This window comes from Hyperolius riggenbachi, chromosome 2, assembly GCF_040937935.1.
Source record: "Hyperolius riggenbachi isolate aHypRig1 chromosome 2, aHypRig1.pri, whole genome shotgun sequence".
Classification (NCBI taxonomy): domain Eukaryota; kingdom Metazoa; phylum Chordata; class Amphibia; order Anura; family Hyperoliidae; genus Hyperolius; species Hyperolius riggenbachi.
Window position 1 is genome coordinate 153,741,435 of NC_090647.1, and position 24,948 is coordinate 153,766,382.

General features: G+C 42.4%; 1 protein-coding gene across 1 annotated transcript in view; it reads right to left on the minus strand.

Moving 5' to 3' along the window:
- Window positions 1-301: 301 nt before the first annotated feature.
- Window positions 302-24,948, minus strand: part of TAMALIN (trafficking regulator and scaffold protein tamalin) — a 42,295-nt gene continuing 17,648 nt past the window's right edge. Inside the window, exons 2-8 of the mRNA XM_068267723.1 lie at window positions 19,039-19,088; window positions 17,431-17,485; window positions 13,706-13,808; window positions 8,057-8,150; window positions 7,851-7,917; window positions 6,242-6,308; window positions 302-884 (exon numbers count right to left, since the gene is read on the minus strand). Coding sequence (XP_068123824.1) covers window positions 445-884; window positions 6,242-6,308; window positions 7,851-7,917; window positions 8,057-8,150; window positions 13,706-13,808; window positions 17,431-17,485; window positions 19,039-19,088 — 876 coding nt within the window. The 3' untranslated portion in view covers window positions 302-444. The remainder of the gene's footprint in view (window positions 885-6,241; window positions 6,309-7,850; window positions 7,918-8,056; window positions 8,151-13,705; window positions 13,809-17,430; window positions 17,486-19,038; window positions 19,089-24,948) is intronic.

A 24,948-nucleotide genomic window follows, 5' to 3' on the forward strand; every position in this document is an offset into this window, starting at 1 on the left:
TGAATGTTCACTATATGTGCAGGAAATTAACCATTTAGCCCAGTCTCTAAGCAAGCACGTCTGAGACTAGTGAACAAGGGAGAGTGTGTTATACTGGGAGGAATTGGCAACACTGTGCCCTAAAGGTTCCCCTGGCAGTGGAGGTGATGTGGAGTGACTCCAGTTGTTGTATAGTGCGAAAGCAGAACCCAGGACAGCTAACTGGCAGCTTCCTGTTGGCCGCAGTACCTCTGTGTGCGCCTTTGTGCAGCTAAGCCAGTGAACGCCTGCATAGTTACACAAGAAATCTCAGAGTTTGGAATCCAATGCATTGACAACCATTTTAATGAAAAACAAATGTTATAAAGTTTTTTTTACAATAAAGTTTAACAAAGTAAATACAAATTCACTCTTTGTTTGCAAAACAAAATAAATAAATAACTTAAGTGTCCATATAAAGAGGTGCTAAAGAGGACTGGCCTCCTCTTCCAATGATCTGTTTAGTCCAGGAATGAACTTTAGCAGTCTTTTGCGAAAGCTTTTGTGTTTTTTTCTGGGTAAGGAGGCAAAGTTGTTCTGCTCTTTTGGTTTTTCCCAGTTCGTTGCGGGGCTGGCACATTTCACGCTGGAGCTGCGAGTTAGGGGGGATTTGTAAGGTTTCAGTGCTGCGTTTTTGCTGGGGATGCCGTTAAGGTCATCTGTGGAGTCTGAGTTGAAGTAACAAGTCTGATACACGGCATCCTCATTGTCCTCAGCAGTGCTCAGACAACTGGCACTGCTACATATACTTCCAGTGGCCAGGGAGCTTGGCAAAGGATCTTTGGCGCCTTGGGGCAGTGTTCCGTAGATGTACGACCTGACAGATTCTAAGGTGTCATATATGCTGGGGTCCTTCACAACAATGCCTGCAAAACAACAGTTGGTTTTCGTTAATTCCAACAAAAAAAAATTATAATAACGGCTTAAACATAAAACAAAGATCACTGATAAATCACCAGGGAAAATCTCAAGGGGGTTACAGTGGCCTTGTGGTGGTGGGGAGGGAGGGTGTCACTGCTGACCCATTTACAGCAGAAAGGCTGGACAGTATAGTATACAACTAACTCAGCGGATGTCCCAAATGCTACACAGCCCCAGTGAGGGCACAACAGATGTATCTGAATCCAGTCATAGATGTGAGTTATCTCCCTTACCTCCTTCCCAGATCATATCAGCCTGACTTCCATATTGATGCTAGGTAGGGATGGTCAATAATATGCAAATAATTCTGACTTGATGCCGTATTATGCAAATTCAGTATGCACATTTATTCAGCTTGATAACGGATCAAATGAAACCTTGGTGGAATCAGGGCTGTGGAGTCGATTTGGAGTCGAGGAGTCGGAGCAATTTTAGGTACCTGGAGTCAGATGATTTTTGAACCAAATCCATAGCCTTTGTAAAAATTAGACTAAGGAGTCGGAGTCTAGCAGTCTGAGCAATTTTGGGTACCTGGAGTCTGTTTCATAAAATGAGTCGTCGGGTGATTTTTGTACCGACTCCACAGCCCTGGGTGGGATTTGACTGGTCTGTTTTCAAGCTGCATATATTTGAAGACAAAATTTGCATAATCCTGCATCAAATCTTAAAATTTTCATCACATTAACCATCCCTAGTGCTGGGGCCAGACATGTCACCATGGGGTCTAAAGACAGAGACGTGTCCAGAGGTTCTGAACAAGGAAGTCCAGCCAAACTCTGGTTCTTCGAGGTGGGTAAGGTTGTGTAGTGTAGAGCCTTACTGCCAGATTGAGAGCCACTACAGTGTGACACACTTACACATGTTTCATGCACTAGTAGGTTCCATTTTCTAAGCATTTTAAAAACAAAAGTTTTAATCAGGCTATTGCTTTCCACATGCTTTGATTTGAAGCAGTTTTTTCTGTGACACTAATCAGACACCTGGTGTGCAAGACTGTTTAATGGGCGGAAGAAATGGAGGCAAGTGTAATGCTATAATTATACTCAACCGTCCTGGCTGCCATCCAGAGATCTGCTGCCTTCAATACAAGCCTCCCATCAGCTCCCAGACTCAGTGTTAGATTGTGTCTGTCACCCGGCTTTCTCAGGTAACCCCAGATTTGTAGAGGGCCCAGCTATCCTAATGCACCATGTGGAGCAGCCTCAGAGAGCCTGAGGAGCAGCAAGGGTACCACACCAGCATGAAGGTTACATTTCTACACAGCACATCGCTTTATAGTGGATGTGGAAAGACGTATAATGCACAACACCAACCCACTATATAATCCTATAATACAGGCAAGTCATTATATACTGCACAGTTCCAGGGATTTGGCAGGTTTTAGGACTAGTTCACACTACAAATCACAAGCGCTCAGTGCTTTTGTGAGTAATTTTGTGAAGCAATTACCTGCATTTTTGTGCGATTAGCATTTTTTGCAAGCGATCTTGCAAGCGTTCCTGCTTTGCAATTTTCTGTGTGCAAACAGGTAGTGCACTCTGACATGGAAATTAATGTGTTTTAAAGTAAATGTGCCTGAAAGCCGCTCACAAAATTGCTGTGCAAAGCGCTTTTAAAGCGATCTGCGATTTTCCCTATACCTTGCATTGAAGCTCAAACACTCAGAAAATAGTGCAGGACACATGTTTAAGATTGGAAAGAAAGTTCAACACTCATGTAGAACACTCACATTGGATTTCATTACACAAGCGCTTTTACAAATCTTTAAAATACGCTAGCGATTTAAAAAAAAAAGCTCAAAATGCTCATAGTGTTAACCAGCCCTTAGGGTAGGATATTCAGGTTTCAGGCCATCGATTTTACATCCAAAAAAGTGCTCCTATGAGTTGTTGGCTATAGAATGTACGTCCAACATTGAAAACAGCCAAACGTGCATGTGTGCGCTCCTATTACAAAGTGAAGGATTGCTGCCATAGCAAATACCAGTGATCATTCATTTAATTAGTAGAAAAAAAATTATAAATTAAAGGAAAAATTTAACGCAAGGTAAAAAAAATAAAAAAAAATAGGGGTTTATCTAGCCTATTAACCCCTTATGAAACCTTACAATTTTAGGCTACATTCACAGTGGTGTGTTACGGTGCAGCATAACAGACATGACAGCTTGCCACACTACAAGGCACCACCTTTGTTACATTCACAGTGCAGTGGATACGTTAGGAAGCCGCACACGCAGTTATATCCAAACGCACTGCATGCATCACAAACCAGTTAGAGACACTTATCAAGGCTTTTCCATGTTACTAGAGTTCATTCTAAATTCCCAAGTAGAGAAATATAAAACTTGTAGTTATGGAAAAACAGCACGCAGGCAGTGTCGTACCATAAAAGAGCACACATCATAAAACATATTCATAACACTAAACGTCTGTTCCAGCTCAAACAAATATCATCCCCAGGCAGCGATGAAAGGAGCCTCGGCAAACAGTGTAGCGCGTTTTCAAACCATAAATACTCCACCGTTTATGGCAGAAATGTTGATTTTATATGTTTAATTGCTGCTCTACAGGACACCCTAAAGCACTTTAATTTCTCCAGTGTGTAACCTTTGGCATCCTATGACATGTTCTTCTGCCCAGGTCAGCACCCCCAGCCAGGCCATCCTATTGTGTGTCCCCTAAGGCTGTGTGTAGCCTCTGAGGAAGAGGAAAGGGCACAGGGCTGGCATATATACGGCTACATCTTCCAGACACTGCACAGCAAGGAACATGGATGCTGTAAACTGTCAGCAGGAGACAAAGTTCCGACATTTCCACCACATGTACGTCAGGGCGGGATTTCCTCCTGACTCCATCCAACACAAGAGGAGCATTGCAGCCATTTTGCACATTTAGCAGGTTTGAGCTGGATAGACTAACAAATGGAGCTGTAACAGATTCCATCATTCAGTGTTTCAGTCAAATGAAGTTACATAGACAATTAAGATTTTCTTTAGCCAAAAGGATTGCTCCTGGGCAGCACGGTGGCGTAGTGGTTAGCTCTCTCGCCTTGCAGCGCTGGGTCCCCGGTTCGAATCCCAGCCAGGGCACTATCTGCAAATAGTTTGTATGTTCTCTCCGTGTCTGCGTGGGTTTCCTCCGGGCACTCCGGTTTCCTCCCACATTCCAAAAACATATGGATAAGTTAATTGGCTCCCCCTAAAAAATTGGCCCTAGACTACAGTACTTACACTATATAATATAGACATATGGCAATAGTAGGGATTAAATTGTGAGCTCCTTTGAGGGACAGATAGTGACAAGATATATAAATATATATACATTGTACAGTGCTGCGTAATATGTCGGCGCTATATAAATACTAAATAATAATAATAATCCTTTCAGCCAGAAATCTAAAGCTTGTAGAGAGTACTCCGATTGTACGGTTTGAGGCTTCAGTAATCTGCCCGATCCTGCTCGTGTGCTCTTGTTGCTAAGCAGTGTCCCGGTACAGCACTCACTACTAACCTGCCACAGCCGGAAATAATCTGTAAATATCGTTTTGCATGATAAAGTGTGTGTTTGCCCTTAGAATGGATCCCAAGAGCTAGCAATTGCAAGCTTTTAACACGCACTGCTTGTTCAGATATCCCATAATCTGTGAGGACTTGCATTTGGATATCAGAGGTTTTCAAGGAAAACTGTCTGCCAGTGAATGCAATCACATCTACTAATTAACAAGCCTTTCCGTAGCTTCACTATGTTTCATTGGGGCCGATTTACGTGTATGGCAAATAAACCGGTATCTACACCATCAATGTAACAATATACAATTATACAAAAACCACAACTCGCATTATGTTCACAATGTGCACAGTGGTTGTACACCACACGTTAGCAGCGTGCACTGTATAAATAAGTTGCGCTACATGCACAACACACATTACACGTTGACAGCATAGACACCGGTAAGATTGCACTGATCTTTTTACTGGGGATCAATTTGTGGATCAATCAGTTTACCACTTTACAGCAAACTGCAGCTGCTCAGGCTTGGCAGGATCCACAAAGACTAGCATGGATCCAGTAAGATTAATAATCACCCTGGAGCTTTCATTTTACTTGAAGCAGTATATAGTAGTAAGGGCAGTGGGGAGGACAGCATGGCATCCACAGATCTCAGTGCTGGGGCTCCAAGATTAGCAGTAGTGCAAATCTGAGTTTGTACTGGTTTTTCATTCAGGGTGGATTTAGTGTTACGAAAAACAATTACCAGTACAGAAGGACAAAAAGAGAAAAAAGAAGTTGCAGAGAAGTGTGGCTTACAGTAGAACATTTGGTAAGAAGTCATGACTCACTAAAATAGGAAACTTTAAGAGGAAGAAAATACTTCCTAAAACATCCAGTTGCTGAATAACTGATTGATAGCAGTCTAAAAGAATGCACGTTCTCTCCCCTGCAGAGTTACAAGCTCTGAAGTGTATTTTCTCCCCGTACAGCAGCCATATATTAAACAATTTAAAAAGACAGTTTATCTCTAGTCACAGAAAGGACAGCTTTGTACATGGCCAGTCTAAAAATTCAATGATCTAGTAGTACATGCATTAGTTTTTATTAGATCTAGCGGAGGTTGTCCACAAGACCTGTAATGGCCTGTGATACTGGGATGGGTGTCTAGAGCTCAGGAAAGGGCTGAGAGTAAAGGTGCATACACACATCACGACTATAGTCTTTGGAGGTCAGCTTCATTGCAATTTGCAGGAATGGATTTTTGGCAGGAACAGATCTTTTGCAGCTACAGATCTTTTGAGTGTGTGCAGCATCTGTGTGTGCAGCATCTTGCAAAGATTTTTTTTCTGATGGGGAGTTCAGCTCCATAGAATAGACTGTGAAGGTATGGCTCTCATACTACATGGAAGGGGGTAAAAGTGGTCTGTGATCTTTCATTTTCCAAAGACTATAGTCTGATGTGTGTATGCACCAGGATGGTCAATGACATGCAAATTGAGGCAGGATTAAGCAAATTTTAGATGCAAATTTATGCAGCTTGAAACTGGACCAATCAAATTTTACCTCAGCAGGATTTGATTGGGTCATGGTTAACATGCATACTTTTGCATGCAAAATTTGCATAATGCTGCATCAACCCAAAATTCTTTGCATCTCACTGACCATCACTAGTTGAGAGCACAATTCCAATCAGAAGCTTAGCTTTAGGCGCAGGACCATATTTTGGCTTTGTTTCCTTAGGCACATGATATGACACGTACAAGTGAGAGACTTGGAAAATTACACACACTTCAATGTAGAAGAACACTTACCATGTAGCAGCCTTTGTTCCTGCACCATTAGTAAGCGGTATTCCTCCCATTTCTCATACAAGGTTTGCTGAAATAGACAAGACATTTCAGAGATACAGTGTAGTGACTAAAGCTTATGCGAATTATGAAGACAAACTTGCTACACTTTCAAAGTTAATGAACTGAAGGTTTAAAGATCAGCACACTTATGATAGATGCTGCTTCAAACAGGCAACATCTTTCTTCATAGTGGTCTTATCCAATATCTTCCCTAAATGAATAATGCTTAAGAGGTTTATTTAGCTTCCGTTTTCACTGCAGCCTTGCAGTTTCACATCAGGAAAATCACATGCGGTTTTATGAAAAAAAAAAAAAGTTATGGTATTTTACTTGCGTTTCTATATTTTTCGCAATAGCCCTAATTTGCATGCTCTGCCTATTAACATGACAAGTTCCTTTTTCCAGTAAGAAAATGGATGCAAAATTTGCATTTAAATGCAATTTTCCGCATTATATCTGAAAAATTGGATATGAAATGCGAATATATAGAACAGGCTTTTAGCTTTTTTTCATGCATACAATCAAATGCAAATCATGCAAAAAGTCATGAAAAAAAATTCATGAAAGAGAAAAAAAACAAACAAGAGTGGAAACAGCCTTAAAGGGAAGATCCGCACAGACTATAAAAAAAACAAACTGCACTTACCTGGGGCTTCTTCCAGCTCCTGGCAGTCGATCGGTGCCCTCGCCGCAGCTCCTCTCCCTCCCGGCGTCCAGCGGTGAAGAAGCCGACCTGTGCAGTAGAGACCAGATGACGTCCCTACACCATATCACCCCCCGCCGTGGAGCGCACAGAGGCTGACCTTGAAGCCGACCTGGCGAGGTCGGCTTCTTCACCGCTGGACGCCGGGAGGGAGAGGAGCTGCGGCAAGGGCACCGACCGACTGCCAGGAGCTGGAAGAAGCCCCAGGTAAGTGCAGTTTGTTTTTTATAGTCTGCGCGAACCTTCTCTTTAAAGTGTAGCAGTTTCAGTTACACATATATTCAAATATAAACGGATTTGAGTATAAACTAAGCCCTCCATGTTTATCCAAGAGAAAAGGTAAAAAGGGACATTTACACTCTGAAAACGAACCTAGTAAATATTTTCCAATCCTGCACAAATAAATTGCTTTTAGATCAGTATCCATACAAACAAAAATCACTCAAAAGCTTTGCTACAGGGTGTATTAGTACTATTGTCTAAGAGATGATATATAACATGTAACCAGTGTATGTAGGGTCAGAAAACATGGGCTCCTGCATGGCACATATCTCCAGGCAGAAAACACAAGCCATCCATGACTGCACAGCTGCAAAACCAGAGGCCTAACCGCTTAGCTGCCCAGATGCTGAATCTGGCATTTCAGTACTTGGAACAAGCATGCAGGTCACGTGTTCTGACCTATCCTGCCTTGTCAATGTTGTAACTCGATGCGTAAAGTTTGAGATAGCAAGAGCATTTACATTTTTATAAAGAGATCAATAATGGTAACCTTCATATTTTTAGTACTGTTACTTCAATAGGTGATTAAGAGTCAGCGCTGTGAAGCATCTTGCTGGTTGTGTCCAGCTCGTTACCACTGCTTACCTTTAGATACTGTAGCCTGGCCTCCAGCTCGGCTCTCCTGATAGCAGAACCATAGACTGTCTCCAGCCTGTCAATACACAAAACACAAGTCTAGTAACAATGCAAGTAGAAAAAAAATGTATGCCGTTGTCTAGGCCAGCGTCTAACAAGTTAATAAATCACAAAGCTACAAAAAACCCACCAAAAACACATATTTAGTTGGTTACCTTATTTTATTCCCAGAAGCCTTTATAAGCTCCACAATCTCCTTGTGTCTGACTCCTTCCACATTAAGGCCATTTACTCCGGCAATTATATCACCTATTAAAAGAGTAAAAAAAAAGTCATGATAGGATTAGGATTCATCATACGTTTAATGATCAGCTACATATCTTGTTATATTGGTGGAAATTAAACAAAAAGCTCCGTTTTAGAAGAAAAGGAAGGTGTGGGACGAGAAACCATAAAGCCGCAGTTTGTGTACAATTTAGAACAGTAAATGAACATTTAGCAGAGTCATAAACCGCTGCTCCAATATCCTGCTTGTCCTCATGCTAGAGCAGCTATGTGACCCATACTTAACAACAGTCTGCTAAAGCCAGCTATTCACTTCATTCTACCACATGTTGCCTCTATGAAGATGGCATTAGAATGTTAAAGCCCTCATTCACCCTCCTTGATGTTTCATTGTAAAGTTGAATAGAGGACTACACCATTACTCACACAATTTTCATATAGGATACAGCTGTTACAGACAACATTCCCTCAGGAAAAAAAGAATCACATGATCCCAGATGCATACATAAATGCTTACAGCTGCAAGAAGAGAGCATTTCCTAGCTAGTGAGCTGCTCCCTCACTTACTCAGCACACAGCCACCCTAATTACCTGCTTATAGATGAGCTCTCTGTGGCCAGTACAGCAGCTACAGTAAATTCTTCTAATGAGACTGTTGCAGCTGCAATGATGCCCATGAAGTTTTAATCTCTTACCAGCAGAAGGAGGAGACTGGTAATCTGTGCAGGCAGGCAACAACTGGCTTGTACCCCCTTCCCCGACAACATTACGTTTGTGACAATGGGATGAGGGGAGGAGATGGGACATAATTCTGGGGGGGGGGGGGGGGGGGTGCAGGGCTGTGGAGTCAGAGTCGTGGAGTCGGAGTCGTGGAGTCGGGCAATTTTGGGTGCCTGGAGTCGGAGTCGGAGTCGGGAAAAAATGCACCGACTCCGACTCCTAATGAATTTGTAACTGTAATTAAAATAGAAAATATGATAAAATGTTCTATTTCTCAGATAATAGTCATTAAAAATAATGTATATACAGTATATATACAGTAATAGCTGTGCTTAGTCCACAAAAATAAAACAAACCAATCAAAATTAGTTACTTGGGCTGCTTCAATAAAGCAGTCCCCGTATTTTTAAGGTCAGATATACATATCTGATTGTGACTGTATATATGATGTGTACACAGGAATCTCTTATATATACTAAATAACATCTATGCTGTAAGTATAAAGCCTGATGTGTAGCTGTGTCACTAATAGAGATGGTCAACGAGATGGAAATAATTCTGCATTGATGCTGATTTATGCAAATGTATGCACTCCCTTTGCTGATGAAATCAAATAATTTGATGTGTTATTAAAATTTGGTTTGGTGACTACAAATTAAAGGGTAACTGAGACGGATGAAAAGTAAAGTTTTATACATACCTGGGGCTTCCTCCAGCCCCCTTCAGGCTAATCAGTGCCTCGCTGTCCTCCACCACCCGGATCTTCTGCTATGAGTCCTGGTAATTCAGCCAGTCAGCGCTGTCCGGCCGCATGCCGCTCCCACAGCCAGGAGCATTCTGCACCTGCGCAATAGTGCTGCACAGGTGTAGTATGCTCCTGGCGGCGGAGTGTGTGCATGCGCACTACGCCTGACTGGCTCAAGTACCTGGACTCATAGCAGAAGATCCAGGTGGTGGAGGAGGACAACGAGGGACTGATTATCCTGAAGGCAGCTGGAGGAAGCCCCAGGTATGTATAAAACTTTAATTTCATCTGTCTCAGGTTTACTTTGTTACACAGTAGTACTATACTCTACATATGCACTCCCCACAGAGCTACAGGGAATCCACTGAGAATGCTGTGCACATTGAACACAGAGGTGTTGTCTGTTTACAATCTCCTCATTCCCCTGCAGAGTACCTGCACATCATTCTTACATGTACCCACACTTACATTGCCTAGGGCCTGATAGATGTTCTTTGTTCCGGTTTGTACCTTTTACCAAGGACTAGTTTTAGTCTAAAGGGAATAAATATAGTAGTCTACATATCCTTCTCACTGCAGTTGTCTTGTAAAATTCCTAAGCGTTGGCAGTTAAGAGACGAATTTCATGTTACATACTTTTAATCAACAAAATTGTAATATGCAAATTAGAGGAGTCGGAGTCGTGGAGTCGGAGTCGGTGGAATCCTAAACTGAGGAGTCGGAGTCGGTGGATTTTTGGACCGACTCCACAGCCGTGTGTGTGTGTGTGTGTGTGTGTGTGTGTGTGTGTGTGTGTGTGTGTTTTTTTTTTAAAGATTTCTGCCTGCTAGCATGGTACAAGACAATCCGGTCTACTTGTCACCAATGTAGGTGTAATGCTGGGCATACACGGCGTCGAGGGGAGGATCATCATGGCTCGATTAATAATATCCGACGTGTCTGATCACTGCGAGGATCGATTCTGCGCTCTATCCCCGCAGGCGGACAATAGCGGCGAATCGAGCGAGTGATAAGAAGCGCCGGTGGGGACGAGCGGGAATCGATCCGCGGGGACGCGGCGGGGGTCAATCAGGCGGCTAATCGGCCGCCGGATCGACCAGTGTATGCCCAGCATAACACATATGGACACAATCACAGTTGGTCTTTCATACAAATGCACTGGATTTCATGGTTTTCAGTGCTGAGACTATACTAATACCTTCAATTAGGTTCAATGGATTAGGGCCATAAAACAATGAAAGCTACTGAAAGCATTTCAATGTCAGTATTATCTAAAGCATCCAACACATCACTAGACTGGCCAATGTTGATTACACATATATCCTATGAAGTGCTATGCATTTATTGGTTGGAATTCCTTAGGAGTGAAGTGGGATGTCAGGTCAGGGCCTGCAGCTTCATGGATTTCCCTGAAATATTTGGGAAACTTGGCAATTCTGATTAAAGGAGGAACAGAAGTTCATGCTCTGTCCGTAACTGTGTGGACACAATTGGGGGCTCCTTTCCAAGTCCTCAGCTTGAGTCATTTCCTGCAGAGAACATGCCGAAGAACATAGGAAACCAATAGCGACTCGAAGAACAACATCCCCACTGACATCAGTTTCACATTAACAACACTGCTGTTCAAAGTTACAGCAAAGATGGCCAAACAAACACTGGCTACGGATGGCAAATTTGCTCAAATCAAATCCATTTCAGAAACCTTTATCAGATTTCAAGGAAAAACAGCTCAAGAACTCCACAAGGATTAAACTTTAAAGGCATGTTTTCTTAACCTAAATAAGCTATAAGGCGGGGGGAAACTCCATACTTAAATCAGCCTTGATATATACACATTACATATTTTATTTGCACAGTCTCAGCTTAAAAGGGGATTTCCAGTTCAGATGAAAATCTGTTTGCTGCTCTTTGCAGAGCAGCCGGGCCCCAGTGTTACTGTTCTGCTGCTCAGTGGACTGAGGCTGGATGCAGGCAGATGTCTCACCAGGAATAATAGAGAAACATATGGCTGTCCTCTAGTGCACCATCACCCACCAAAATCCTCTCAGCTACATCGCGCAATTGTCCAAACAGTGTACACATGCTCAACAAAAATTGTTTAAAACGTCCTATGAAAGGCAGATTTCGCTATATTAGACAGTTGGGGAGAAAAAAGACAAGTAGTGATGGATATCCAGCATTTTGCCCGATCCATCTGGCAGATCTCAGACAACTGTTGGGCAGGTATAGTGCAGTCGACCATGTGTGGTAAAACAATGTTTTACCGAATGCACAGGTTACTTCCGCTTGCAAGCACAGTATTTGAGTTGGTCGTTTGCAGTATCGTTGTGCTGACAACGTTGTTGGAAAGACTCGTTCGTCATTGGTAAAACTTGTTTTCGCTACATTGGTTATTTGTTTGCTGCGGCTTTTGTTGAACATGTGTATAGACCTTAACACAGGCAAGTACTTTTACCAGCATCAGACCACAGAAATATTCTCCCTTTGGGACCACACAGTTAAATCTACGCTGTGCTTATATAGAGGTTTAATCAGGGCTGTGGAGTCGGTACAAAAATCATCCGACTCAGACTCCTCAGTTTTTGAAACCACCGACTTCAGGTACCCAAAATAGCTCCGACTCATCAACTCCGTCACCGCAGTCTAATACGTCCTAGAAGTAAGGATTTGGTACAAAAATCATCCGACTCAGACTCCCACCCCTCAGTTTATGAAACCACCGACTCATACTCCAGGTACCCAAAATTGCTCCAACTCCGACTCCTCGACTGACTCCACAGCCCTGGGTTTAATCCAGGCATGAAGTCCTTTTAACTACACTACCATGTGCTCCTGCCGTGCTCAGTCATATACACCATTATGCTGGGAATACACGGTACGTTTTTGCCACTCGATTTCACGCCCAATCGTTTTCCACGCTCGATTATGCTGGCAATTTTCTTATCTTCCATTCATTTTTCGTATCTTTTTTTATTGTTCCCTATGCATTATCGAGCACAGAATCGATTGGGTGGGAGATCGGACATGTCAGAAATTATCAACCGAGCCATCTAAATGGCTCAATCGAGCGGCAAAAACGTACCGTGTATTCCCAGCATAAGAAACTCAGGATCCTGATCCTGTGATCACTGTAAGCCAATCATAGTGATCACAGCGGGAAAGGGGGGCTCTGGTCCTTGAAGGGGCGGAGCAGTGTAGTACTAGGAAGGTTAAAGAGAACCCGAGGTGGGTTTGAAGCATATTATCTGCATACAGAGGCTGGATCTGCCTATACAGCCCAGACTCTGTTGCTATCCCAAACCCCCCTAAGGTCTCCCTGCACTCTGCAATCCCTCATAAATCACAGCCACGCTACTGACAAACAGCGTGTCAGAGCTGGCTGTGTTTATCTCTATAGTGTCAGTCTGCTGCTCTCCCCGCCTCCTGCAGAACTCCAGTCCCCGCCTGCATCCCTTCCCTCCCTGCTGATTGGAGGGAAGGGACGGGGGCAGGGACCGGAGCTATGCAGGAGGCGGGGGAGACTGACTACAGATGTAAACACAGCCTCACAGCGTGGCTGTGATTTATGAGGGATTGCAGAGTGCAGGGGGACCTTAGTGGGGTTTGGGATAGCAACAGAGGCTGGGCTGTATAGGCAGATCCAGCCTCTGTATGCAGATAACATTCTTTAAACACACCTCGGGTTCTCTTTAAACTTGGCTCTTGACATACTGGAACTCAGAAATAAATCAGTGACTCAGGAGGCCACACAGTAGATCTGTTAATGTGCGTGACTAATGGTGAATGAACGTATGAATTGGAAAAACCTGCGCCCCTCTAAGAAACTAAAGTATTCATATTACTAACTTCAGGGTGGAACTGACCGTAAATGAGAAAAAAAAATGTGTCGCTTGCTAAAGCTCATTATCTGCACACTACTGTCAGGAAGGTGTTAGGTTAAACAGGAAGTCCTCAGTAAAACCACTCACATTTCTAACGAATGACAGCAGGCTGATAATGCAAGGAAGTTCCAGATAAAAGCACATGCATAGGTAGCAGTTTACTATCATGTATCTCTGCTCTTCTGGTTGACACATCAGCAGCTAGGAATCTCTTCTGAGAAAAGCTGACTTACCGACTTTCAGGCCACACAGCATGGCGGGGCTTCCTTCATGTACTCGGCAGACAAATGTAAACATCTCCACTGTGTTCTTGTCTTTGTGGTGAAGGCCATAAGTCTAGAATAAAACACACAAGGTGATTCTGGTGACAATCAACTTGTACCAACAGTATATACTGGTCAAATAAAACATAACCGCTCCCCCACTTGTCCACGGCCTCTATCCCTTGCTCAGAAGTGTGAAGGCAGACGGGCCTATTATAGCAGATTGGATGATAATACAATGATGCTCAGTTGTCTGTCTCACCGCTAATCGGTTCTTGCCGGAGTCAAAGAGAGAGATTAGGACATCTGCCAGCAGGTCATTGTAAAGCTCTGAGCTTTTCACCATATATATTAACCCCACTTCAGTTAAATGCACAAGAGAAATAGCAGATAACCTTTGTATTCAGCGCTATATAATTTGATTAAGGGAAGCGAACAGAGATAAACGCTTGCAATCTGTAAGAACAGTGAGCCAATGCAAATCAGGAAATAATGACAATATGCAAACATTTTGCCTGGCCACTTCCTAGCAACCATGACAGAGGCGGGACTGAATGAACACCTTTGCCAGCTGCTCCTGTTTACTTAACAGATAATATTCCAGGGTCCTGTAATCCAACGGAAGACCGGAGCTATTTATTAACCAGCTGGAACATCCATATTCAGAAAATACATAAAATGTCTTACACTGGAACGGTTCCACAGTGCAAAAAACAAAATGAGGACTCATTACAAGTTGTGGTAAAACAGTGATTTGCACCCAATAGCAAAAGTTGTTTTTTTTTTCACAGTGATATACAAAAGGTTCTCAAGTCAAGTTAGTCATACCAATCACTTATGCAGTGCAGAGGAACCCCTTTTTAATAATATTTCAAAGAATTGGGGGTTTTCTTTGCTCCCCTCAAGTGTGCTAGTTTTCCTATTTCTTTGTATCGTCATCAGTTTCTACTGTCTTCTTCCCCTTCCCTGGTCTCTGCCGATTACAGTCTCCGCCCTGCTCCCGCCAACTCCAGTCCCTGCCTTCCTCCCGCAGACTTCATTTCTAGATCCTCCTGACCCTTTCCTGCGCCCAAGCAGGCATGCGTTTGTTAGTTTCTCTAAAGAAGGGTCTATGTTGATGCATTATTGTTTCCGAAGACACAAAAGTTGCTTAGGTGATACTTTTAAACCTAAAGGCATGTACACACGCCGTATTGTTACAAACAACGGGACCGTCAGACCCTCCCGCGGGGCAGTCGTTCTGCCGACAGTAGTACGTGAGTACAGGCTGTTGGCAGATTATTCTGCCGACAGCCTGTACTCACGTACTATCGTCGGCAGAACGACCGCCCCGCGGGAGGGTCTGACTGATCCGTCGTTTATAACACTACGGGTGTGTGTACGCGCCTTAACTGTGCAAAGAAATCCTGTACAGTTAGTCATTAAAAGGTATCACCTAAACAACTTTTGTTATGTCTTTGGAGTCTCTCCATGACTAATACCGGACCACATGCAACTGGCATTATTGTTTGCATTTGATATTCTAATACAATGATTGTGAATCCCCCCAAAATAGAACAGCTAACATTTTATAAGAGAAAATGTAAGCTGTATGTATGCATGCAGCAAAGTACAATAATCTTCAATTGCAAGCTGCCACTATTTCTGGACTCGACAATAAAACTAGAAGAAGCTGCCCTCAAGTATAAACCTATTCCAATAAAATGTGAACCCTGCAATTTACCTGGAACAATATTTTTAATTTCTGTCCTTTGTGTAAACTATAAGGGTTACTGAAGTTTTCCAATAAGCTAGAATGATATATGTATATAGCTTTCAGAGCCAAGCTGTAACCGCTAAGGCCCGGTTCACATTAGCGGTGGCTATCCGGAATAGCCGTGCCGGAGCCGCACCGCATGCTGGCCGGACGAAACGGACGCACGGCATAGCAATGTAAGTCTATGCCAGGGTTCACATGTGTCCGTTTCGTCCGGACCGGAGCCGGACCGGATCCGGACTCCGGTGTCCGTTCCAACATGCGCTATTTTTTGGTCCGGCTCCTCCGGCAGCCGTATCCGGGGCGGAGCCGGACTGCACCATCCGGCCAATGGAAACCAATGAGAACCGGAGAGCGCACAACACACTGGCAAAAAATCCGGATGTTCTACCCCACTTCCTATGAGGATTGTTGCGGCGATATTGTATCGGGGACACATGGGCAACCATTTTGGAGTGGAGCAGCACGAGCTGGAGATGTTGGCAGCATGTTGGAGGTGGAGGTGAGTGCTAAACAGCGGAGGGCCTGATTCCACAGGTCCCCCTTCTGCTGACCTCCCAGACCCCAACATTTTTTTTTGTTTTTATACAGGTTGTTATCTCTTTAAGAATCCGGATCCGGACCGCAACCGTGTTCATACCGCACGGAAACCGTATGCAACCGGACCGGATCCGGACAGGAACCGTACGGTTCAGGTCCGATCCGGCTCCGGTGCGGTCCGGACATCCGGTGCGGTTTTTGCAAAACCGCAAGTGTGAACCGGGCCTTACTGTTCTGGAAAGTGCGGATTCATGTCAGGCCTTGTATGTTTACATACTTGCTATCACAACAACAACAAAACACATAAGCTTGTCTCGGATCGGTACATAGTAATGTGTACAGCGGGAGAAGTTATGTGATCATAAATGCCAGACTAAACAGGTGGCTTTGCAGTTTTAATTTAAATGTGTTCAGGGTTGGAGCTGTGTTGATCAAGTTTGGAAAGGCATTCTACAGGGTAGGGGCAGCATGACAAAAGCTCTGGCTCCAAAGGTTTTTAGTTAAACTTTGGGAAATATATGAAAAGAGCATCTATACATTTCATATATCAATACATAATTATAGGAATGCAGAGTCAGATATGCCATAAAAGCTTTGGATTCCAAGCTTTTTATTTGCTGACTAAATAACCCTTCAGAAAAATACTTATATTGGACAATTATCTATTTGCCATTTGAATACTGTGATTACCTGCACCATATAAACTATTAGTTGTTAAAAGCCATTAAAATGTTTCACAATGTAACACTAGCTCTTTATGGTTTCCTGTAAGCTGCTTATAAATTTCACACCATGTGGATGGGCTCTGGATAACAGTATGTGGGGACAGTGTATGTGGTAATACTGTAGTATAGAGAGCTTCATACTCAACAATGGTGACAATTTAACACCGTGTTTAACATTGCTGTTCAGCCATTAGCATTGTGCTGTGATGCACATGAGGAAGGGGGGATTAGAATCTCTATAAACGTCACTGTACACCGCTTTCCCTGTGGTCTGATGCAATATTTATCTGACTGACAAAGAAGCTATTTCTTCTAAATCATAATACACAGGTTTGATGCCAGGTTTCAGTAGGTCATGGACGCAGGTCTATGCAGTGTGATAAATGTATAATACTGGCAAATGCAGCTCTCTAACCAGAAGTGAAAGTACACACTAGACAGGTGATAAACTTTCTTCAAGGAACTGCTAATTAAAGCCTCTTCAATAATTCAACAACTGTGAACACATTCACAGTAAACCGGCAAGCAGTGAAGCATTATGGGAAAGATGTCAAGTCGCTTCATTAAGGTAATCACTACCAACACTACACAATACATACAGTTACAAAATTATCATACATTAGAAATACTGCCAACATAAGAAGCAGACAGCGTAAACAGGAATGCAGACTCACCTGAATCTCAAATCCAAACGTTTCAGAGTCTTCCTTTTCCAAAGTAACTATTTTTCTGTAAAATGATAAAAAAAACAAGTCATTGTTATTTCTTTCTGTATAGTGTCCCCCTCCCACCCCCACATCTTCACAGCAGTTTGCCTCTACACAAGACAAAGCATATGGACTGCAGGCTGCACAATGTGACCCATTGTTCTGCTGCAATTATGCTTTAGGTCTCATTTACAAAAGCCAAAACACCCACCACTGCCTCAATGGGCCTTTATTCTGGTGTCTCTAAAGACTGTTTTGCACATATGCTGCCTGGTTGATGCCACCCAGTCTTCTATCCATGTAACTGTATTCAAGCACCACCTCCAGGAAACAATGTGAATCCAAAATGTGTATCCAAACTGCTACCTCTCTTCTGGCAATGTCTGGGACATATACATACACATGCTACACGGCCAAATAATACAACAACAACAAATAACATTTGTAGAGCGCTTTTCTCCCATAGGACTCAAAGCGCATAAGCATGGCTCAGACCAGAGTTGTTTCCCCTTCAGTGGCACTGCTTCTGTCACTATCAAATAATGCTTGGACATGTACAAATTATCATTCAAAAGTAAAAGGTTTGTAACGTAGTGTTAAAGAACAACTGAAGTGAGAAGAATACAGTGGCTACCATTTTTATTTCCTGTGTCTGCATCACACCAGAAACAAGCACGCAGCTAATCTTGTCAGATCTGAGTGTCAGAAACACCTGATCTGCTGCATGCTTGTTCAGGGGCTATGGCTAAAAAAAAATTCGAGACAGAATCGGCAGGATCGCCAGGTAACTGGTATTGCTTAAAAGGAAATAAATATGGCAACCTTCACATACCTCTCACTACAATTGTCTTAAACATTTTTAACCCTGTATCCGATTCAGTCAAAAACCAAGGAAGGATTCTTTACACTTTGTACCTTTCCCCGATATCTATCATAATAAGATGAGGGAAAGCAGAACCCCATCACAGCCACTCTATACCACTATGAGGATCCTCAAGTTCAACATCAGCCACCTCCCATCGGCTTGCAGTTTATTACATATCACCAGCCTAGTTTCTGGCCTCCAGACACTGCCCTGTCCAGGCCACACTTCTCTTTAAAGCTCAACACTGGAGGGAGTTTGCAAATCAGGCCATGACTGCTCAGACAAACCCTTGCACTACATTACACTGTGTGCCCCGCCCTCAAACTATACCAGGAAGATGATTAAACTGTTCAAGAGCCAATTCTGTATGGCAATGTTACGCTTGGCAAGAGCTACCTGGCCCTCCTGTCTTCATGATAAAGTTCATGTGTCTTTATTTGCAGAAAATCCACATGACACAAAGAACTAGCTTCAGGTATAATACACTTTTTTGAACCTGGTCTATGCTGAGCCAATCGGAAGGCTAAATCTAAAAGTGACAAACGCCGGTGTCAAACCAAGTAACTAATGAAAAGATGATCAATAACTCCAAAGCAATGCAGCCTAAGCACAAACACTGTGGCAGCAATACATTAATAGAATTATTTATACCTTTAGAGAAAGGTGTGATTGGAGGAATGGGTAAAGTCAACTAATGAAAAAATCATTACCTGCAATGATCTGACATTTGGCTCATGTTTCTCCAGCCCATGGGAGTACCCTGAAAGTAAAGAGAAAAAAAATATAAGAGGTGGAAGGAAATATACTGAACATGTCTCACATTGGGCTCGATTCATGAAGCATTTATCACATACAAGAGATTTTATGGAACAGCTTCTCAAGCAGTTCACAGAAGCTATTACTGCACTTGAAATTAAAATTTGCCGACTAGTGAGGTAACCGCACATTTATAAAGTCAATTCACAAAGATCTGAGCGTTTGTTAAAGCAAGTAAAATGACTTGCCGTTAACTATCACCATGCAATACCACTGATACATAAGGCAGACAGCCAGAGACCCAATAGGAAGAGCCTCTTGGCCTCTGCTCCTCACCTATTTGATCTGATGCACTGGTGGGAGGGACAAAGGGAAAAAAAAAAACCAACTACTAGTGCAGGACGACACTGAAAAACCCTTTTCTGTATCCCTTTAGATGTGCAGATCTCTATACTGATTGTGTCTTTAAAACTATTTGTTACAAAATATTTTTTACTGGGATAATTTGTATTTTCAATATAATAAAGTTGGATACAATTTTTTCCCGTCGTGGTTTCTTATGATGCATATCATCCTACTGACATACATGATAAAAGGGAGATCACAGCAGTGATGTGGGCTAAACAGGTCACCACTATATAATCAGATATTCCTAGCAGTAGTCTCGGGTACATTTTTCTTATGGCCAAATAAGCGTTAGGCTGCCGCTGCGAAAGTATAAACTCATCAGACATTTCTGACATGCAGAATTACATTGTTTAGCAGCTGTATGGACAGCCATGCTACAATTACACACATTTGCCCCTTGAAATAAATGCTCTGCAGTATGGCATTAGTCAGGCTTTTTTAAAACAAAGACATTAATTGATAGCAAGAATCCACATTAGATTAATGTTAAAGGAAATGCAAGGCAACAATAAGGAATTCAGAAGGTTAATCTGGGATTAGACACATTAAATGCATTATGCGTAAATGGTCAAAGGCACTAATTAACAGGCAGCTTCCTACTGAGACTGCTGGGTTGTCCAGTGACAGTCTCCTATATAAATGAGCCAGTGACTACATACATGGTATATGGGAACCTGTACCTGAACAATGATATCATTTACAGGCTAAATGCAGTCTCCACCTCGGGCATTAAAGCTTTAACTAAATGAACAGAACACTCCAGGTGGAAGAGGCATCTACTGAGATTCAAAACCACCACAAAGTAGTCCATGTCATTGGCTCATCACCACATAGTCCATGTCATTGGCTCATCCCCACATATTCCATGTCATTGGCTCATCCCCACATAAGTTGCCTTACATGAAACACTAGCAGTATGTATGTTTGGCGGATGAGAGCTGCCTTCCCTCACACATTATTTCATCACAAATGGCTGTACTTTCCCAGCCATGCAATATCAAACAACATTTACACAAGAAAGTATGTTTTGTTTAAAATTAAAACAAGCTGTGCTAAACCTGCAAGTTGTAGTTTATCTGTATGAAAGTGCATCTGTAATTGTCTAATAAAGCAAACTCCATTCCAAGCCCCTGCTTCACAAAGTCACACATTTCTGTCACAAACATGGAATGAGATTTGATCCCTTCAGCGACAGGGACACAACAAAGGGGATCAAGCTGTGCTAAACCTGCAAGTTGTAGTTTATCTGTATGAAAGTGCATCTGTAATTGTCTAATAAAGCAAACTCCATTCCAAGCCCCTGCTTCACAAAGTCACACATTTCTGTCACAAACATGGAATGAGATTTGATCCCTTCAGCGACAGTTTGGTCCAAGTACCATACAACATATGCATTGAGGCGGCAATGGGATCATGTATGATGCACAATATAGGGGCATGGAGCAGGAGTTAGGACAGTGGTGATGGCTGGTGCTTGGATAAGATGATCCCATGCCAACACTTTAGGTGCCTCAGTTAAGAACCATCTAGTGTGTGTAGAAGGCTTTAAAGGGTGGTCAAGCCCCAAATACCTTTGGGATCAACAAGGAACTTAAAGTAAACCTGAGATTTGGGGGAGGGAGGAAGGGGGTGGAGGGGGCAGAGACATACACCATTCTTCCAGCCCTTGTAGCCTTACAGGTCCTTTGGTTTCCTCCTGATCCCCTTTGTTGTGTCCCTCCGAAAATTTTAGTTAAGCTGAGATTTAACGCTCGCTCCACACAAGCGACTCCAGCCCGATGGTCGGCCCACTAACACCAGCTTAACGCTCATCCTAAAGCACCGCCAACCTGATGCCTGACCCCAAAAAAGCAAATCCTGCCTGATGCCTGGCCCAAAGAAGCGACACCAGTCTAACACCTGGTCTGTACAAGCAATATTAGCCTAATGCATGTGCCAAAGAAGGGATACTAGCCTGACATTTAGCCAAAAGAAAATGACTAACCTGAAGCTTGGTCTCAAGAGATTGAAGTTTCAGCTGCAAAAGTTCTAGCTGCAAATGGTCAACTAAATCACTTGTATTAGAAGCCTCTCCTGACTAAGCCACACAAAACAGCATACACAGCACACTAGTGTGCAGAATATTAGCAATATAACCCTGAAGATGGTGAACAAAACAGTTCTTGTCAGTTTTAATATGCATGAAGCTCACAAATCCACATACGTAAATGACCCGCAAAGCGTCATGCAACATGGAAATGACATTCAAAGTGAAAAAGATTGTTCCACAAACACACATTTACCCATAGCTTCACACTTGCCCTTCTCACAGCCCTATGAGGGGAGGCCTTTATTTTCCCAGTCTTCCCTCATAAAAGTCTCTTTCATATTGTCCAGCATATATTTTAATAACGTGCAATTCATTTCTACAAGACAAGTTCTACCATTGTGTGACTGGAGGTTCTCAGCTCCAAACAAGCGTCACATACTGTAGGCAATAGAGGCCTGTTCCAAAAATGCATCTATTACATGTGAATAGAAACTTCAACCTTTACAGCAGGCATAGGGAGGACGTGAGAGCATCACTAATATATGCTTCACACAGGGAGGAATGTCAATTATGCATTCTACTCAATATTTCTAGCAAAAGCACAACTGATGCAGAAATTTGAGGAAGGAGAGTTAATCTGATGAGAATCACCCAACGAAACTGCAGCTCCTAGCTACATGACTCATAGAATGCTTCTACTTATTGTACCTTTATCAACATAACCCGGTGATAGAAAAATATATCTAACTGTACGTTTGTCTTTTGCTAATACTGCAGTTACGTATATACAGTACTGTACTATAAACTAATTTTAAATCAGGGAAAACTATTGATATTTTCCCCAGACTGGTGAAGTGGATTCTTCGCTGAGTGCCACTTTATAAACTGATGACAGGGCAGTCACACATGCACTCTGAATGTACCAAGTTGTCCACCGTAATCTTGAATCTTCAAAGAAAACCAAGATGACTGCCCACAACTTTTCCAACCATTATTTCCTGCAAGATGTTTCAGGCACCGTTAAGCTGGCCATACACTAAATTATCACTCAGTTTTCAATCGATATTATGATCAATTGTTTTACGACTGACTAAAAAAACAACAACATTACTGTCTTTTTGTTACATATCTTGATTGATTTTAGCCTATCCTATTGATCTGCATGTAAATCAAAAACAAAATCGAGTGATCTTTCAATAGTGTATGACCATTACACAAGCAGCCAGTGGCGTAGCAATAGGGGATGCAGAGGTAGCGAGCGCACTAGGGCCCCTGGGCCAGAGGGCCCTCCAACTACTTTATCTCTTTATTGGTGCTATGCTGGTAATGATCACCTGTATTTGAGCTTTCATTAGTTGTAACCATTAATAGATTGTTCTCCTCCCCAGCCAATACCTCTCTAACACTGCAGCTGTCCTTGACAGGTTTTGGTGCTCCATAACAATTGTTATGAGCGCTTGAGAGGGCTCAATGTAAAATTTGCACTGGGGCCCAGAGCTCCTAAGCTACGCTACTCCATGCAGCCCTACTGAGGGAAAAGACCATGGCCTACCAATAAAGCCCACTGAAAAGCATTATTTCTGTACACCACGGTAAAACGATCGGTAAAGTAATAAGTGGGGGCAAAATACATTTGGTGACTTCTGACTGGAAATGGTAAAGGGCAATAATTTGTTATGAACAGTGGAAGTTTCAATCTATTTACTGATCTGCCACATCACTCCTGTCATGTCTCGCTACCTCCACCAGCGTGCCACACACCACCATCCAACCAGTCTGAACTCTTGTCTGTAATGCGAGTATGCTTCTGTATACCTGACACGTTGCGCTTGAAAAGTCGCTCATCTCGCATTGCTCTTTCTCACAGATATCCATCTAGTATGTGTACAAGTTTTTAGTCTACCATTAAGAAATTTTCATTGTAAAGAGGATACAGGAGGCAGCCTTAAGCCCCATCTACGCAATACGATTCTTTGTGCGATTCTATATACAATCCAATAAAATCTGACATGTCTGATTGGGATTCGATTCGTTTTCCAATTGTTTTGCAATGGCAAATTGCGTTGAATTGAATCCCGATCGGACATGTCGGATTTAATCGGATTGTAAATAGAATCGTAATCGAATCGCATAAAGAATCGTATCATGTAGATGAGGCTTTGGATTTACTGTCTACAAGTTGCTTCACTGTCTGGAGTCTACTTATAATGACTACACTGGCTGGTAACAGTCATAATGATACCTGGCTAAGGATGGGATTGTATAACAGAACTACACATACTCTGTAGTTACTGATGTAGTAGGAGCAAAAAAAGGTATTGGTTGTAATTACAGTATTTGTTAAGCTGGCTAAGTACCTGCATGTATCTGTCCAGCTCTCCAGACTACGACTTACAAGGCGACTCACTGCTTGCAGACTACTTCAAAGAGTCTACTCTGGCCAGTCTTCAGAAAGTTCATCAAATCACAAAAACACCATAGCAATGCACTTTAATGGACTACTGTACAACTATGGTTATTCTGAATATAGGACAGATCAGCGCATCAAGGTTTCAAAGAACATCAGAGGTGAAAATAAACTGATGAGATATTAAATTGCATCTTTCCTCTTTTTTTAGATATCCTGCAGTTTTATTTTATTAAATTAACTGAAGTATGCTAATATCTATGAACTATTTATTGTTTATCTTTTTCCTGTTCTCAGAAGCCATTTACTGACAGGAAAGTGTTTTATGGCTGTAATTGCTTATCAGTGGGGGCTATGCTAAAGTCCAATCCAGTCCTGAGCGGGACAGAAACTGTCACTTGCATGCATGATGTTTAACTCTTTTAGGCAGAGAAAGAAAAAAATAACAAAGCAGTCATTTATGTGCTTGGCATTGTACATACACATCTATCTCATGTCACCTCAGTTGTCCTTTAAAGCCACAGTTTGAAATGATGTACATCTGCAGTAGCTGGCAAGTTTGCAGATTACAAAAATGATATACTTTATAAATGCCCCTTGCTGCCCCCTCTTACTTAACTGAGCGTGTTCACCTAAAAATAAAAGTTTATTTCTTACTGCAATCTTCAATGATACCAAGCCACCATGGGTTTCCTTTATAACATTCCCCCTGCTCTCTGGGCAAGTATGGGAGTCACTCAGAAGACTGTATTAATGCCATAAAAGGTTTTGGCTTTTTTGTTTTTTTAATCAAGTGAAAATAAGATTTGTTAAACCGGACATGAATTTCTCAAGAAGGCTATGAAGGCTGCCATATTTATTTCCTTTTAAGCAATCCCAGTTGCCTGGCTATCATGCTGATCCTCTGACTCTAAAGCCCAATCTACACGATGCAATTTTTTGTGCGATTTGATTACAAATCTATTTACGATAGGATTAAATCCGACATGTCCGATCGAGATTCGATTTGATTCAATTCGA